We start from the raw sequence: 17,670 nt of genomic DNA on the forward strand, positions 1-17,670 counted from the left end.
ATTAAAGAATCCTAGTAGGGTAATTATGTAAAGCAATTTCCATATGCTGTTCCAAGTAGGTATCCCCCCTTCCAACCTCATCGGCACATCCTCGTCGCCTTGACCGATTTGTCAATGACCGTTAACCATTGATTGATATTGTCTTGGCGAGCCGAGTGTTTGCTTAAAGCGACACTGGACCAACTATAACATATCAGTATCGGTGTTCTGCGTATTTTTATTTGCGGCTCCTTACAAATCGAGGATGTGTACTGGTTGGTGATGCAGTGTTGTTTTCTTCTGCTGCTCTTGTGCTTTTCGTACACTGTGGTTCGCCTGTGGAATCTGGTCAGCCCACGGCAAGAAACCCAAGCGTGGAAATGCTTACGTGACACTTCGCCTAGTTGGGAAGTCGGACGGCATAGAACCATCCCTCGTCGGTCACATACCACTTGGAATCACCCATGTGATCAATGGTAAATCGGTTGCGCTGAGTCCAGTTCCCGTCAACTTCACGGACATAGTAGAAACGAGAAGGGTCATCATCAGCAGGCTTGAATTCCTGAGGCTCGTGCAGCTTGTTCGCATGCGCAAACTTGATCTGACGGAATTGCTCCTCGCCCGCGGTACGACCAATATCCATGACTTCAGGGATATGCTGAGGACCACCACCACCACCACCAGGGACATTACCTGCAAAGACGGGGACCGTGCCGGGCACAGCAGCTCCACCCGCCAGACCGACCGCGGGGACGCCTTGGACATTCTGAATCTGAGGCACAAATTGCTGCGGCTGTTGCTGCTGCATCTGGCCAGCGATGAGAACTGGCTGTTGACCCATGGCCGGTTGCTGGACGTAGTAGGGCTGCTGCTGTTGGACAACGTAGCCTCCATAGGCACTAGGCTGGGGAGCCACGGCACCGAGGGCTGGCTGCTATAGAATTGGTCAGTACATATTGGTGAAAGCGATGAGAGTTTGGAAGATCAAGTAAGAGAGAAACTCGGCACGCCGCTTGACGATGCAGAAGAGAAACACTGAAGCGCTTGATTCAAGTGAATCTATGCAAAAGGCAGAACAATAAGGTAGAACCAGCAAAGTAGACTTGCATAGTAAGTGTAGCCATTGAGATAGTATGTCTTTGGCACCACGACGGTGGTGTACGAAGAGGGGGGAGTAATAGCAATAGGGGCAGCAGAAACATAATTAAAAGAAGCAGGGGCACCGACTTGAAGACCGGCAAGGCCACCGTCATGGCGAGGCACGTAGACGTGCTGCATAGGACCAAAGGTGGTGTCGGGAACGGGAGGTTGAAAGTGCAGCCCGTTGACGGGAGGGGCAGCGTTCTGATAGTCACCCATGTTGCTGGCTTGGTTGAGATTGACGACGGGAGACTGAGGGCCGATACCGATATACGTGATAGGATTCGGGGTCGGGGTCGGAGAAGTGATGATGTTGTTTGGTCCTGCGCTGATGTAGGAAGCAGGATGAAATTGAGGTGGAGAGAAAAATTGCTGCTGTTGACCCTGCGGAGGGGGCGAGATGAAAGTGGCCGGCAGCTGGTGACTGAGGCTCTGAGTCGGGTTGGCACTGATATGCCACTGCAGCTGGTTGGCACCTAAACCAAGAGCGGGGAAGTTTGTAGGCTGAGTCTCGATCTTTTGCTCAGGAGCAGAAGTAGAGGCAGTGGCCGCAGCAGTTTTGATTGCAGGAGGTGCCTTTGGGGCACTGACACCGTTGACGCCAGTACTGAAGCCACCGCTGGGGGAATTTGCAGTGGTATATCCCGAGATGCGTCCAGAATTAAAGTCTCTGGAGAAGGCAGAAGTCGTCGCTGGCTTAGTCTCGGGCTCAAAGTGCACTTGACGAGACTCGGGCGTCTTGGGTCGTCGAGGCGTCTTTGGAGACTTGAGCGGGTTCGCGCCTGCCGAAGCCATGATTGCTTCTTCTTCTTCTTCTTTGAAGAATTCAACTCTGACAATTAAATTCGAGAGCTCTTTCTTAAGAGGTCCGTGATTCAAGAACCTCAAGGCTCGAGATGCCCTTTTTTCTTTTGAAGAGGAAGAAGAGAGAGAAAAAGAGGAGGGGACTCGAAACAAGGCAGAGACTCGTCAAGATATCGCCTTCAATCTGCACAAGATCTCGCAACAGTGATCGAAGAAGTAACACAGACAGAACGCGCTTTCAATGTTTACACTTCAAACATTCTAGTTGCGCGCCTTTGATACGATTCAATTTTCGCTCTCCGCGTGGCTGTCACTGGCAGACAGTACCTGGTAGGTATGCAATAACAGGGTTGGCTGTGAATGAAAGAGACCCCAGGAAACAAGTAACAAAAACAAACTTGAGAAAAGGAAACATCATATCTTACCAATTTCTGCAACTCCCATCCCTGTCCATCATGTACCCAGACAGACTGCCCGGGTGCCTTGTGCAAGTCGTCGTACGGGTCTTCATACTTGGTCCACGTCCAGGGGAAGCACGGGAGACACATTTCTGAGCGAACAGGTAGTAACTCAGATGGTCGATGAAAAGTTGTTTTCAAATGGTGTTGTTGCGTTTGTCGAATGTTGAAGTTGAGTGTGTGGATGATAGGCATAAGTCTCGTTCCGCTTTGGCACTCCCTCGTCACTGCGACAAGGCATTGGTTTTGAACACTTGCTATAGACGCTCGAGGTCGCCTATTTCGCAAAACATTATAATCATCACAATAATAATAATAATAACAATAATTCTTTTCTACTGTTTTTTCTCGACCGCCTATGGTCTACTGTCACTAGATGAAACTCAAGATTTGAGATCATCCATTCATCGAGTGCCGTTAACCTCTTTACAACAATAACACAAATACAAACAGAGTACAGTTTTAGTACTAGTAGTAACTTAGCAAAATCCGTGACGCTGAGTGTGTATGCTGCTCGTCGACCTAAACTCCAATAGGTTCATCCTCAGACATCAACCTTTTTCCCATCATTCATGCCATACAGTCGTCACTCCCGCCATCCCCTTTTTTCATTAAAATGTTGACAGTGAAATACTCGGTAGCTCGCTTCGTATCATTGCCATCTTCGCCATGTCCAGAGCCTCCTTGAACTTGGCATCTTGCTCCTCATCAGTGCGGCGTGCGAGCAGTTCGTCCAACATAGCCAGCTGCTCTGCTGAGAAGCCAGTTTCGCCTTGACTCGTTTCAATTTGTTTCTCAAGCACTCCCAACTCGGACCACCACCGTCGAACTCGAATCTTCTAGGGCTTATTGGTACAGCGTCAGTAAGAAGTCAGACAGGTGCTCGATGGCTGGACTCACTCGAACGAAAACTGGGTATCTGTTGATGACTCCAGCAAGGAGGTCTTGATATGTATCTTCCTTCAGCTTGTTCCATGTGCCAACCCTGTCTGGTGATTTCCCGGGAGGCACACTGTAGTCGGGCTTGCACCATAGCTTGAACACCCATTGAGACAGCTCGCATTCTGTCTTCTGTGTCTCGATGCAGCGAGTCAACTGTCGGAACATCAGTTGACATTTCCGCTTCTGAGCTTCATCGCCGTGGTCCGAGATGAAGTTAAGTTTATGACAGAAGTGCTTGATGATGTTGGTGCTATGCTCGTCATTTTGGGGATACCAGCTTTCCAGGCGCGAGATTAGTCCTCCAACGTCAATATCGGACGGCACACTCTTGCGCTGGAAGGTTATCTTGCCATCAATTCCCAACTCAAGGATCATGGCTTCATAGTATCCGGGCAGCGGCTCTATTCCATGTTTCAATCGAGCTTCAGCTATCATGGTGACCAGATCCACCAGCTCGTACTTCTGCCGTACCTCGTCCCACTGCATGGGTGCCATACATGATCCGAAATTTCGGTCCCAGTGACTTTGGCACGTCTCCTTGACCTCATCTTCAAAGACACGTTTTAATTTGTCGTGAAACCCTTCCTCTATGCCCTGTCTTATAAAGTGCGCCCTGCTAAGCTCAGTCCGGCGATTGTCGATATTGTCTGCAATACTTTGCTTGCCTGCAGGTAAAGGCACTTCCGAATCAAACGGAACAAACCAAGTGCGGTCAAAGCCGTCAAACGATATCATTCCATGCCGAGCCGATTCGATACCAGCGATTTGTGGACTCCAAAGGGCCGTTATATCGACTTGACCAGGAGTGTGCACAACCCGAGCTCTCAATTTCCAGTCATCGAGGAGGACTCGGATCATGAGCTCTTTGAAGTCTTTAATGCTCACAGTAAGCAGGTTTGGTCTGTCAGGCAATTGCGTGCGTTGCTCAGGTAGCTTCTCGGAAGTCGGTATTGTTGCGTTGTCTTGAATACTGCCCCTGGCGCTGAGAGGAGAGGTGTCTGTTAGATGAGCTCTCTGGTCGTCTAGAGTGATAGATGACTGCTCTTCAGCAAGCTGACAGAGCGTAAACGACCCACGGCCAGTATTGTCGCCTTTGTCCATATCGTTGGGTTGTAGGTTACGAGTTTAACCTGAGAGAAAATGAAATCATTCATGCAATGCGAGTGAAAGAAAAAAAGTCGAGGTAGGCGGCGGTTAGGCAGGCAGGTATGCAATGTTTGTGTGCTGCGGTAAACACAGATCTGGTGAATGGAGTTGGCAGGCGCCTTCGTCGCTCAAGGCAACTGCATCGTCAGTGCCAACTCCCAAAAGTCGCAATAGGAGCCGGTGATATCAACAGAAAAAACCGCTGCCAAAGTCTAGAATTCCACTGGCTACTACTATTCAAACATTTGTATCATTAAATGACCAGACGCCCATCCCCTATCACATTCGTCTAATGCTCGCTGACCGAACCTGATATAGTGTACATTTGCCCATGGGAGGAGAGATTTCCGTTGCCATGCTACCAAACTCCGTCGAACGCTTTTAGTCACGCCATAACTTTCTTATACAACAGGAATTTCATCCCGTGCCTCATCCTCCTTTCGGCTTGTCTCTCTTTGTTCATTTTTCTTTTTCTTCGTTGGTGCCTCGATCCACAAAGGCGCAATTATAACGGGTCGACCAATTTGACATCGGTGAATAGAAATATCATAAGGTTATTACAGAGCGAGCTCATCAGAGACTGGAGTGACGGGCTCGGGGATAGGGAAGAAAGATCGTCGCACAATCTAGACGCAGGTTAGTACAAAGAACTTGTGACAGTCGCCAAGGTGAAACTTACAGCCCAGACACCAGCTACAGAGGCAACAATACCACCAGAGATAGCCATGGGACGAAGACCGCGGGTGCTCTTGAAGAGCATACCGCTCAGCGCACCAGCGAGAACAGTGTTTGCAGCATCGTGCTTTCCGCGAAGGCTGCCAATCAAGGAGTTTGTGCAGTTGTAGATTATAGCAACAACGCCTAGCGAATTACCGAGGAAAGGTCCTCGTCGGGTGACCGAGTTGAGGACAGCGTTCAATCGCAGCTTAGGAGGCTGGCCGGCCGACCTTCTGAGACCTTCCTGCAAACCCCAAGCACCTCCAACTCCCAGACCACCCAGGTATGTAACTCCGGCACCGTAACACAAGTCATCTGTGAAGCCACGAGAGGGTAGGACTGATTGGCCACCAGGCAACTGAGATAAGGCTGAGTCCTCGAGGGAAATATATTCGAGCGTATCTCTGTTGAGGCCGGCAAGAGGATGTAATTGCGAGGGATCGGCAAAGGTAGAGCTCTGGAGGAAGGACTCGACGCCCTGTCCTTCCGTGGGGTCGTAGGAGGAGTAGTGCGCGGGTTCTTGTGTCGTGGGCTGGTATGACTGCTGCGACTGCTGCTGTTGTTGCTGATGGCCGGACTTGTTGCCGCCAGTGAATGCGTTCCAGATAGAGCCCATTGTGACTGATTTGATTAAGTATGGCCGAGGATGTGAGGATGCGGATTCGGGTGGATTAAATTAATTCGGCGTTGTCAAAGTCGCAAGCAACAAGTCTTATCCGAATCTCGGGCAACCTGAAGGCTTCCTCCGGGTTTAGATTTTTTTGGTCCCCACTCACCCAGAATCAAGATTCCTCCAAGTTCTGTCACGTGCTATCGCGGCCTTTCACCCGATGATGAAAATCGATGACTGCAGCGAGATGCGCAGGATGTCAGAGTATGTGGGCAGAGAGGATGTATATTGATGACGATCTAGATGGTCTTGTTATGAGACTCATGATTGACTATTTTTGACGACATGACACTGTAGAATGAAACTTGAACCCCGCGATAAAACATCCACATCCAGCTGGCAGATGCTTGCGCCTTCAGGGTTCTTTCACACAAGACGACATCAGACTCAGGCGTTCCAGTGCTTGGCTTGATAGTAAATATGGCATGGCATTGCACCCTTCATTTTGAGGTATGCTACTGAATCGTAGTGCAGGTTTGACAACTTTATCGGCCACCACCCGAAAAGTTTCTATTGGGATTTTTTTTTTCTTTCATTCTCGTGCGAGTCGAGCACCTCGGCGTAGCACTTGCCGAAAGACCATCGAATTTTAACATCATGACTCTCGTTATGAGACAACAAAACGAAGCATCGAGGTATTCGAACGCCTGTAGTGTGTAGTGGTCAACTCAAAAAGACCAATCCAAGGAGGCGTTTTGCAGAAAGCAAAGCCTCACAGGAAAGACGCTCTTCGGGCACTTAGGGACAGCCATCGCGTGGTTTCACATTATACTGGTAAACACAACGCGACGACAATTTACGGTGTGGATTCCTCTGGAATAAACACATTTATGATAATAGTATGTCGAGATCACCCCACAGTCACAGACCTCTGAGGACGTCTGCGGCTGGTTAGGAAGAGCGATCACATTACTTTAGGGGGCCGGGAACGGAAAACCAGACATCGACAAGTCTGACTCTCAGCAAGCCGCATAGCGGAGCCGCCATTAAAGTATAAATTCACATGACGGTGAAGTTGTACTCTACTGATGTAAAGAACAAGAAAGAAAACAAGTAAAGGTCGGCGGAAGAGAGGATTTTTATATTCAAAATTCTGCCAGAACTGCGCTAGTCTCGATTGGTCAGAGAGGCTGGTTGCCCTGTAGTGTGGGGCTCTTTTTCGTTGTATTACATAATATTCTGGCCTGTGAAAACCTCGAATTCAACTTCTCAGTGGGCCGAGTCAACAGCGTTTGGTTCTCGACGCTGCATTGGGGTTCAATTTCCTTTTTCCCATTTCTCTGTGGATTCTTGTGCTCAATTGCGCCGAGATAACCAGCTTAACGCATCGGGCTGGTCTCTCATATGGGCCTAGTCTACCTCAGTCTCGGAATAGTGAAAACTTATTGATACCTATCACTGCTCAAGGGTAGTTGAAGCATTTATTATCGAGTTCACGACATAGACAGTAAAAGCAAGTAAGATAGGCACCGTTGGCCGAAAAGTCTTGTTATATTACTGATGCATATCAAGATGTGCTGCATGTATGCATCTTGTCATTTCTGACTTGTAGGGAATGTCTGATTCGAAAAATGCCCCAAGGCTGTTTGTTTCATGTTATGAACAAGTCTCACCTCACCTTGGTGAGCTGATCTAATATCTGAGTGTAATACATTCCTAACCCGTAGGATCAACGATCCGGTACATAAGCTACCATTCTTTTTTATTTTCCTTTTCCTAATCATGCAACAGCAAACGCCTGCCATTGTTCGATCCTATATACGCCCTAACCAGTCAGGGGAGATATGTGAACAAATGAAAATCTAAATCAAAAGTAAAACAAAAAACTGCCATCTCAGGCGCGAGCCTTGTCAGAGATAGAAGATAGATCATGGGTGGTAAACGGAATCGCCCCTCTGGAGCAGGGGACGGTGATCCCAGCTGTCTTCATCGCCGCTCTCATTGTCGTACTCGTCCTCCTCGACAACATTGTCGTTGATTCGTCGACGAGTAGGAGTTGCGACAGTCTCGGGCTTACTGTACATGAAGTACTGGGCGAAAACACCCAGATCAAGGAAAAGGGTGACAAGGCTGCCGGCGAGCCAGCTCAAGTTTACCAGAATATATTTGCCGTAGATGTGACGAGCCTCACCAGGTCTGCATTCGTCGTGCTTGCACTTGGGATCGTAGGCAAAGATAGACAGAACATAGGTGATGTTTCCGAGACAAGCAAAGAGGAAGAAGAGCATGCTAAGCCCATCTGTAGTCTTGCGTCTCCAATTCAGGATAAGCTGGGGTAGCCGAGAAGCAATGTATGCGACAGTACAAAGATATCCAAAGATTTGGCCGGAAAGGCTAAAGTGGAGGCTATCCTCGCCTCCTACATTGGAATTACCGTCATCTTCGCCGTGAGAGGCTTTCTGGCCCAAGAACCAGCCGACAACACCAGCGGCGATAACCATCAGCACGATGATGGTGTTCCATACAATGGTCTGGAGGACGGTCGGGGTTCGAGGAGCAGCATCCTCGGCGATATGAGGAACGGCAGGCGACAGACCAGACCAGTCTGAGCCACGACGGTCATCGTGAGCAATGAGTCCAGTGCGCTCGTTGGGTTCACCAGGGGCCGGGGTGGTCGGCTTCGGCGCAGGGGTCGGGGCGTCGCGCCAAGTAAAACCGCGATAGTAGAAGCACTGGCAGAGGAGGACGATATCGGCGATGGTGTAATAGATAGCGAGGATGATCTAGAAAGCGAATTGAGTTAGTATTCTTCATTTCGACTGCTCAATCGGAAGCTAGGCGTTCATCATACCATGGTAGGCAGGACGCCCTGAAGGACGGCACCCAGAATGTTGAAGACATCGCCAAGAAGCCAGACAATAATGAATTGGATTGATAGAGCGTCGGCACTGCTGCGCTGGAAGTTTTGGATGATTTGAGGAGAGAAGACGACGACTATTTGCGATCAGTGATGCTCAAGGAGGCGAACAAGTCATGGAGACGTACCCCAGCAGGCAATTGAGATTGAACTTTAAAACACGAATGATTAGCAACCGACACCATTGACATACAAAGGAATCAGAGACATACCCGCAAATGCCCGAGATGGCCTCAACATCGAGATTCAGATTCGCAGTTGGCGGAGTCATGATGAACCCTGGATGACCAGACAGGTGTCCACCCCAGCTCGTAGCAGAAACCGTCCTGGTAGGTCAAAAGATACAGCCGAGTCGCGATATTACAGCATTCGTCGATGTCAAAGGAAAATGATTGGTCTAAAAATATGTGTTGTAGGCGACGCGAAGTAGGAAACACAACGTAAAGGGAGAGTCAAGGCAAGACAAGACAGACGGAGTGAGTCGAACAGGGTTGCGGGATGACAGACTTTTTTTGGCCAAAGATTGGATTGCCAGGAAGGTCCCGTGCTCCAGACAAAGACGTCACTATATTAATGAGAGGAATAGGCATGGATTGCGGGGAAATATGCGCTAGAAATGTCCCTGGGCTTGGCTGAGAACAGTGCCAGGGTCCGAATTCGGCAGCGCCCTGGAAGAGAGAAAAGTTTAAGTTGAAGATCCAGATCTGATCTAGAATCGCCAATACCGATGCCAATGCCAATGGAAGTGTAAAGTTTTGTATGAGAAATAGCCAATTGGAATGTCTGGATGGATCAAGGGGCCATGTTAAATGCAAGACAATGATCATGAATGTTTCGTTTATCTGATTAACTATTCCTGCATGAGGTCATGACCACGATTTAGATGACAAACACCATAAAAAAGTGACAAAAATGGATCTATTAACATCGTCCAGACAGAAACCAATCACAAAGAATTCTGAGTCATCAAAGACTCCATATTGCACTGCAGGTAAATGGGCCGCAGTCGCCGCAATATTGTCACTCACCTCTCACCTTGAATTGCTGGCAACTTCTCACCGCTGGCCGCAGAGGAAAATAACGGGTCACTCACTGTACCTCGGACTTAAATCCGATCTACCACGGGCTTGCTTATAACAAGAATTCGCCTCTTTGATACCCGATAGCAGTTTTCAACTCATCAAAGACGAAAACCAGATTGCCAAAACAGCATATATACCTACACAGTCTTGCCTTCACATTGACAATCAAGTGTTTGTCGTTCTTTCTACTCACATAGACAACCGTTCCTTCCGGATCTATTACAAATACATATACCCAACTCAAGCGCCTTTGCGCAAACCATCCCAATGTCATCAGCCACCGCAGTACCTAACTTGCCGAGAGTTGCGGCTCTCGAAAACGACGATTCTATGTTGACCCGTCGTTTCGGTAAAGAAGTCGTCAACTATTATGCCGGTAGCCGTGTCAATCGGTTCTCTTTCCTCCGTGCCGACACTGGATTCCTTCGCAAGGCTGCCGTCAGTCCCACAGCCCGATATCTGGCTCTGAGCGAACTGAACCCTCTGGTTGTCGACAAGAAAACGCCGGCCTACTTGACTTTCAACGATGTTCGACCTTTGATTGGATCAGAGCCCTTTGCGCAAACTGAGGACGAAGCTATCCAAAACTTCGACTCAACCAAGACGACCCCTCTCATCGTCTTTCTCGGCATGCTGGAGGAGGGAAATGAGAACGACCACATTTCTTCCACTGATCATGGAGATATTCAAGGTCATCCGTATTTCGCCATCGATATCACCCCTAAGGGCAACCATGCCGAACAAGCCGCGAGCTTCTTGGAGGAACAGGAGAAAAATGAACTCTCTTTGGATAAGAACCCTCGTGCCATGAGCCACTCTCCTGAAGCAGGTAAGGTTAAACTCCAAGCAAACTTGACCGTTAAAACTAACGTCCTCAGCCGCCTTGTACGCCCAAGCCAGATCCATGATTGACTGGAACTCGCGAAGCCCTTTCTGCGCTGGTTGTGGACAGCCTAACCTTTCTGTCCACGCAGGCTACAAGCGTGTCTGCCCTCCTACCGACAAGAAGGGCGGTGAGAACGGCGAGGCTCGAGGAGATTGTGCCACTCGTCACGGCGTGTCGAACATTTGCTTCCCTAGAACGGACCCCACTATGATTGCGGCCGTTGTTTCCGCAGATGGTACAAAGATTCTCCTTGGCCGCCAGAAGCGTTGGCCTCCCTACTGGTACAGCACGCTTGCCGGTTTTCTTGAGCCTGGTGAGTCGATCGAAGAATCTGTTAGACGCGAGGTCTGGGAGGAAAGCGGTGTCCGTGTCGGTAGAGTCGTCATCCACTCGAGTCAACCATGGCCATACCCGTCTAGTCTTATGATTGGTGCTATTGCTCAGGCACTCCCTGGTGATGGCGAGAAGATCTCCCTGAATGATAAGGAGTTGGAAGCGGCGAAGTGGTTCACGCTGGATGAGGCTCGCAAGGCTCTCGAGAACGGAACAAGCTCTCTCGGAGCGCCTGCCCCTGAAGGATATAAAGAGGGTGACCTACGACTGCCCCCGTCCCAAGCAATTGCCAACCGATTGATCACGGCCGTTGTTGAAGGATACCTAGTTGCTGCCCCTAAGATCTAGAAGACTGACGAGGAATGCCTAATTAGTATATAGAAGGGGGGTATAGAAGCGTTGAATTCGATGAGAGTACGTACTGTCTCTGCGATGACATTTTCTGTAAATGTGTTCATATTCCGTATTTCGTCTTACAATCAAGTGCTTCGCGAAGCCCCTTAATACTTCAAACACACCTCTGTTCAAGCTATTCTGTGCGGTCTATGATGCCTATTTACTCACATGCAGTTTACATAGAAAGAAAGTAGATAGTGTAGACTTCTTATTTTCAGTTACTGTTTGTTTTTATCGCTTCTCTTTCGATCCCATCTAGCTGGTCATCAGAAATTCATTTCCGCAGAACACTCGGCATGAAACATGTTTGTAATCGCACTGGCGTTTCCTAGCTGTCCTGAACCTACCGGCACTGGCTCAGCTGTTTGTAAGAAAAGGAAAGATAGCCCAAATGAGCTCGAAGTATTTGTGTAGATAGACGAACAGAAAGTACTAAGCTGTGGGAAATACTTACCTACCTAGGTATGCAAGGATAAACAAAATCTGGATTAATTGGAGATTATGGGCGATAATTTACAATTTACTACCTCTTTTCGTCTCTTAGGTATGCTATTGGTGGTTGGGCTGCCTGTACCTGCCTCGCAAACGGGGAAAGAAGGAGATCGCTCTCACTTCTGCCTTGACACTGCCAGCAGCTGCCAGCGTCAAACCACCACCTTTCCTTTCCATCTGTTAACAACGACAACCACTCTTCACCCTGCACAAAACTCAACTGGAATCACCAACTTCTGCCTCAATTTTGACCCTAAAAGACACATCACATCTTGGTACTTTCCCTCGCAATGATAAGTCGTTCTCAGTGACGAATCGCCTGGAATCACAATGACAACTCGCAAGATCAAAGGCCCATCGCACTTTTGCGAATGGGTAGTTGGCACAACAATCGAATCTGCCCTCCGTCCCATTGCCGCCCCCAAGCCCAAGCCCAAGCCCCCCAAGAACAGGAAACGAGAAGTAGTACGCGTTCAAGTTACTACTGATGATGAATCTGAAGAAGACACCGTTAGGATCACCTATCCCCGTACAGGACGCACCACACCCCCATCCCCCCCTGACCCTGAGCCCGAACCTGAAGCTGAAGCCGAAGGTGAATCTGAACCTGAAGCTGAACCAGAGTCTGCCCCTATCATTGCCGAAGCCAAGACTGTGATCAAGAAAGTCCGCTTTGAGGATGGTCCCATAAAGTCTGCTTTGAAGCAAACCGTCATCACAACCCCAGCTGAGTCTTCTGATGAAACATCCGAATCCGGTACAGAGTCTGAATCTGAGACCGAGTCAGATTCCAGTCAGTCCGATACCATGTCGAGTTCTGATACAACCGATTCTGACACTGAGAGTTCAGATGCCTCTTCCAAACAGAGGAAAAGGAGAAGAAGACAAAGGCAGAAGCGCAGACAGAGACAGAAACAAATCGAAGCCGACTCTGAAAGCGACTGGGACTCAGATCCAGACCCGACTTGTAAGTGTCACAGATGCGTCAAGGGTCGAGAGATATTGAGGAGGATAGGCAAGAAAAAGAGCAAGGAATACACCCCCCCCACCTAGCCCCGAAACATCTGAATCGGAAGAAGAGGGAACCGCCCAAGCACAAAAAGAAAGCTGGAAAGAAGAAGAGAGGCGCAAAGAAGGTAAAGGAACCAGAACCAGAACAAGACTCAGATGCCTCTGATTCTGCCAAAGACACTTCTGAATCTGAGCCTGAGACCCCAACACCTAAGAAACAGCAACAGGCAAGCAAGAAACAAAAGCAGGGCAAGCGAAAGGGCAAAAAGAATCAAGAGCCAGTGTCTGAGCAAGAAACATCTGAATCCGAACCAGATACCCCCAAGAACAGGAAACAACAGCAAAAGGCAAACGCCAAAAAGGGTGGTAAAAAGGGCAAAAAGCCAGAACCAGAGCCGGAACCTGAAGAGACTGACGCAGAAACTTCTGAGTCGGCCAAAGAAACAGAAGACGAGGCCGAGACAGAGGAGAAGCCTAAACAAGAAAACAAAGGCAAACAGAAGAACAAAAAGAAACAGAATGACAATCAAGCAGAGCAGGCAAACAACCAGTCGAAAAAGAACAAGAAGAAGCAAAAGGCTGGGAAAGAGACGAATAAAGACCCGGAAACCCCCCAAGAGCCAGAAGCTGAAGAACAGACTGCTGAAGCAACCAAGGAACAAGACCAAGGCAAGTTTAGAAACATGAAATCCAAATACAGGGATGGAGTCAAGAAGGGCAATTATCCCGAAGGACTTCCAGGCCCTCACATGCGTCGCCCACAACTGATCGAACCGATTCGGGCACAAGTGGTTCAGACGGAACGCGTGATCGAGACCCCTGAAGACCCGGCTCCAAATGCTTACTACGATTCAGAACATAATGTCATGCGAGTCTACCATGGTCCTGTCTATGGCAACCATCAGAGCAATGCCCTCTACCCTGAGCGCAACGGTTTCAATCGTCCCTTGCCTATGGGAACGCCTCACCCTATGCAGAATCCTTATTACTATGGCTTCAACAACCCCAACTTCCCACAGATGTCGCCATATCACCAGAACTATGCAGGCATTCCACCCCCAGAGGCATATTCCCATGTTCCAATCACCCAAACAATGCCCCCTCCTCCCTGGTATGGCATGGCAGGACCTCCAGGACCCTCTCTAGCCCCAGCCGGCTATCAAGAAAAGACTGCTCCAGCCTCCAGCAAGGATAAGGCCAGCCAGAACAACAATGTTGGGCCACCAAGCCTCACAGTAAGTAGTAACAGTAGTGAAAAACAGCACCAGAACCGGACTTAACACATAAATCAGGGAAAGGACAACCCATATCTGCCCAAGAGAAACAAATCCCAGTTCAGCGCATGGGGGGGCAGTCAAGGTGCTCGATCTGCCTCCAAAGAACACAGCCAGCCAGCTGGCTCAGTCAGAGCTGGGTCGAACAACTGGGGTGATAACAGCAATAACGATCAAGGAAACACTTGGGGCGATGGAGCCAATGATACTCAGAATGGCCAAAGCAGCTGGGATGCTATTGGGCAAGACAACAACAACAACAGCAGCAGCAATAATGGCAATGACAAAAGCGGGAGCGGCACCGGTGATAATCAGAATGATACTTGGGGAGCCACTGACAATCAAGCATCTACTGACTGGAACGACAACACTCAAGAAACGACTCAGAACGGAGGGTGGGCCACCGGTTCGAACAAGAGCAATGAGACAGTTCGCAAGGGGGACCATTGGGGTAAAGACACTTTCCCAGGTGCTAGCGGCGACTGGGACCAACCAAAGGATGGTGCAAGCAGTATTGGCCAAGGTGCGGACAACAATGTTGGTGTTTGGGGAGCTGATGACGGGAACGGAAATGGAAACGGGAATGGGAACAATGACCCGCCTGTCTCTACAGGAGGAGACGGGGGAGCAGACAACGTTATGCCGGGTACTTGGGTCGAAACACCAGCTATCACCGCTGGACCCGATTGGGGCGATACCACTGCAGCACAAGACACAAATGGGAAGGCTGATCAGTGGTGAGAATAATTGCATGATAGAAAATATCTACAGAGTTCCCGGAGGAATATGGTATCCGCAAAAACAATGATGCTGACTGAATGTCTCCTTTCCATCCATTCATACATCTTGAGAGATATCAGAAAACTAGACTGTTGGCTGAATCCTGAGCGTGAAAACAAAAAAGTAAAATATTCTAAATCTTTATAGACCAGATTAATTGACTCAATTTGTTTTCCGCAGTAGACTCCCTCTTCTTTTCCTTCCTAATACTCCAGCATGTGAGACGTTGCGAACGTTTCTCATATAATATGCGTTGCGATCTCATGATGTAAACGCAACAGCCCTAACTATCTTCGCGTCGGGATGGTCCTGTCTGTGTCAGAAGTGGAATGATATCAACTCCGAAGACCGCTTTGTTTCTCGTACAGCGACTGCGCAATGAAGCAGAAAAGCACGAGTACGAATTGCAGAACCATGCCGAGAGAGAGATAGTAGGGCAATGATTGTCAATCAGAGGATCGTGCAGCCGTGGTAAGACCTGGACGGCCGTCAATCAGCTTTGTCCTGGAAAGGGAGACGTCGTTTTAGCCTCAAAGACCGGGAACGACGACGAGCAGACGCTCACTGGAAGGAGTTGCAATGCGAAAGAAATGTATCAGGGTAGAGAGATAAAGGAAAAGTGAACTGTGTCAACGGATTTTACTCACCATCGGGCCATCTGCCATTCCACAATCCATGTGCAGCAGATTTTGAGACGCTCACGTACACTGGACGTTCCCAGGAGTCGATATTTTTCAATGTCCTTGACTGGCAGCATGCTAGCAAACCACCAAGGGAAGATAGCAGGGTCTTCTGGGCATTCGCCATATATAGTCAACATTCGTTCCGTCAACCATGGTACACTTTGCTCGCGCATGCGATTGACGAAGAACGACGCAAAGTGCATCAAACTTTGTGTTGACATTGTATCAATGTCGGCCACCGATGTTGGCATACGTGGACTGGATGAATTGGAACGCGGCAATGGTGATGTTTGCTCTGAAGATTCCTTATCACCCTCCAGCATTGGGTCAGACTCGGACTCCATGGGGCTTGCTTCGGCTGCTTCAGCAGCTTCTTCATCCTCAAGGCTGACATCATCGACTCGTTCAGTTTTGCCGACCATGTATCCGTCAAGGAAGTCATGTTCGAGAACACGGAAGCGTGAGAGACCGACCGTCTCTACGAGACTGCGGCCATCAGGATAAAATTGGATGTTCACAATCCTGAGCAAGGTGCCCAGCTCGTGGAAATCAGTATCCCCAGGATACTGCCGTCGTTTTGGTATTACCATACCAAATGTGCGATGTCCTTCTTCCAATGCTCTTCGAATCATGAGTCTGTACCTTGGCTCGAAGATGTGTAGAAACGTCGGCATGTGAGGAAACGACAAGGTGCAAATAAAAAGCGAGGTATCATGGTCTTGCATTTGCGCAGTACGTTCAGCGTCCAGTGCTTCTTTCCGCGCATTTACTTCCTCCAACCAAAAGGTTTCGATAATTCGCTTGATAGTCTGATTGGATGGCGACATGGTTTGATTAAGTAAAGGGCTGATGGCGAGTGGACGACGGCATATAGGACAATACCGCGAATGGTCGAGGATACGATGTAAACAAGACCGGCAGAAAGTATGTCCACAGGTAGTTGTGAGAGGATCGTAGAAAAGTGCATAGCAGACTTGACAGTCCATTTCAGCACGAGTGGCATCTTGTGCTTTTCTAACAAGACCTGTATCATCGGTATCGAGGGGTGGTGACGGGGTGGCCGAAATGATCTCGTCATAGTCAATATCAGCTTCGTACGACAAATCGCCCTCTTCTGCCAAACGAAACGTGGCTATGACCTTTCCACCCGGCAGAACCTTTGAATATGCGCCGTCATCATTCCGCATGGAGGCAATACCTGCGGCGGCCCATGGATCCTGCCACATGATTCTTGTCGACAACTCCGTAGTCGATGACTCGCGCTTGTAAAGCTCGATTTCTTCCCTCACATGCTGGGCGGTTTTATTGAGAACCACATCGACGGCGCAATCGTCAAGAGCATGATCTTTGCCGCAGTCGTCGAATGGACATCGGAATCCGCGAAGTCGATCACGAGCAGCAGGGTATGTTATATTGGCGCGCAGATGAGTATCTGGTAAACAGCGCCTGCACAAGCTCTTGCCGCATGGGAGACTGATGGGCTCATTGAGGGGCAATGAACAAATCTGACATTGGAAGAGGCGGACAAAATCTCGGGGTGCAACATCGCGATGGCGTGAACCCGGGGTAGGTGATTGCGACTGTGTTACTTGTTGTGGCTGCCGGTCTGGGCCCGGGTTTTCGCAGTCAGAATCGGTGGGCGGGTCCGAGGTTCGGGATCCTTGAAGACCGGGACCCGAGGCAGAATCGGCCGCAGAATGTTGCGACGTATTGTTTGAGGACATGAACGTCTATAGATTGAGCGTGTGTCGTTAATCGAAGAAGAATGAAAATAATATGGGGGTATAATATCGTGCTTTCGAATTTGTCACTCTCCTTCTGTCGTAGCGGTCGTCGAAACTCTCTAATAAGGTGCGATCCCGTATGTTGTCGCGGTGTTTAAGAAAACGCAAAGCAGTACGATACTGTGTGTTACTGTGTTGCTGAAATGAAACAAAAAGTCGATATACTAAACTCTATGCGATCTCTTTCCCAAATTTATTAGATGCTATATGGCCGTGTTCGTTGGTTTTGTTGCTGT

The 17,670-nt window shown here is 49.0% G+C and overlaps 7 protein-coding genes across 7 annotated transcripts; 2 read left to right on the forward strand and 5 right to left on the reverse strand.

The window, feature by feature from the left end:
* Nucleotides 1-163: 163 nt before the first annotated feature.
* On the reverse strand, nt 164-1,914 carry FPOAC1_008000 (uncharacterized protein; the record flags this gene model as incomplete). The annotated part of the gene is made up of 5 exons (XM_044852446.1): nt 164-183; nt 236-315; nt 368-379; nt 429-913; nt 1,057-1,914. The coding sequence occupies 5 exons, from the start codon at nt 1,912-1,914 to the stop codon at nt 164-166; spliced, it is 1,455 nt and encodes a 484-aa protein (XP_044705116.1).
* A 1,078-nt stretch (nt 1,915-2,992) lies between these two features.
* FPOAC1_008001 (uncharacterized protein) lies at nt 2,993-4,424 on the reverse strand (the record flags this gene model as incomplete). The annotated part of the gene is made up of 2 exons (XM_044852447.1): nt 2,993-3,220; nt 3,282-4,424. 2 exons carry the CDS (start codon nt 4,422-4,424, stop codon nt 2,993-2,995), a joined length of 1,371 nt encoding a protein of 456 aa, XP_044705117.1.
* Nucleotides 4,425-5,026: 602 nt separating this feature from the next.
* FPOAC1_008002 (uncharacterized protein) lies at nt 5,027-5,802 on the reverse strand (the record flags this gene model as incomplete). The annotated part of the gene is made up of 2 exons (XM_044852448.1): nt 5,027-5,095; nt 5,149-5,802. 2 exons carry the CDS (start codon nt 5,800-5,802, stop codon nt 5,027-5,029), a joined length of 723 nt encoding a protein of 240 aa, XP_044705118.1.
* A 1,922-nt stretch (nt 5,803-7,724) lies between these two features.
* Nucleotides 7,725-8,984, reverse strand: FPOAC1_008003 (uncharacterized protein; the record flags this gene model as incomplete). The annotated part of the gene is made up of 4 exons (XM_044852449.1): nt 7,725-8,579; nt 8,648-8,790; nt 8,842-8,864; nt 8,926-8,984. The coding sequence occupies 4 exons, from the start codon at nt 8,982-8,984 to the stop codon at nt 7,725-7,727; spliced, it is 1,080 nt and encodes a 359-aa protein (XP_044705119.1).
* Nucleotides 8,985-10,062: 1,078 nt separating this feature from the next.
* Nucleotides 10,063-11,362, forward strand: FPOAC1_008004 (uncharacterized protein; the record flags this gene model as incomplete). The annotated part of the gene is made up of 2 exons (XM_044852450.1): nt 10,063-10,624; nt 10,674-11,362. 2 exons carry the CDS (start codon nt 10,063-10,065, stop codon nt 11,360-11,362), a joined length of 1,251 nt encoding a protein of 416 aa, XP_044705120.1.
* Nucleotides 11,363-12,232: 870 nt separating this feature from the next.
* Nucleotides 12,233-14,928, forward strand: FPOAC1_008005 (uncharacterized protein; the record flags this gene model as incomplete). Its single annotated transcript, XM_044852451.1, has 3 exons — nt 12,233-12,869; nt 12,956-14,148; nt 14,206-14,928. The coding sequence occupies 3 exons, from the start codon at nt 12,233-12,235 to the stop codon at nt 14,926-14,928; spliced, it is 2,553 nt and encodes an 850-aa protein (XP_044705121.1).
* Nucleotides 14,929-15,417: 489 nt separating this feature from the next.
* FPOAC1_008006 (uncharacterized protein) lies at nt 15,418-17,374 on the reverse strand (the record flags this gene model as incomplete). The annotated part of the gene is made up of 2 exons (XM_044852452.1): nt 15,418-15,445; nt 15,615-17,374. The coding sequence occupies 2 exons, from the start codon at nt 17,372-17,374 to the stop codon at nt 15,418-15,420; spliced, it is 1,788 nt and encodes a 595-aa protein (XP_044705122.1).
* Nucleotides 17,375-17,670: the final 296 nt, after the last annotated feature.

This window comes from Fusarium poae, chromosome 3 (genome assembly GCF_019609905.1).
Source record: "Fusarium poae strain DAOMC 252244 chromosome 3, whole genome shotgun sequence".
Classification (NCBI taxonomy): Eukaryota; Fungi; Ascomycota; class Sordariomycetes; order Hypocreales; family Nectriaceae; genus Fusarium; species Fusarium poae.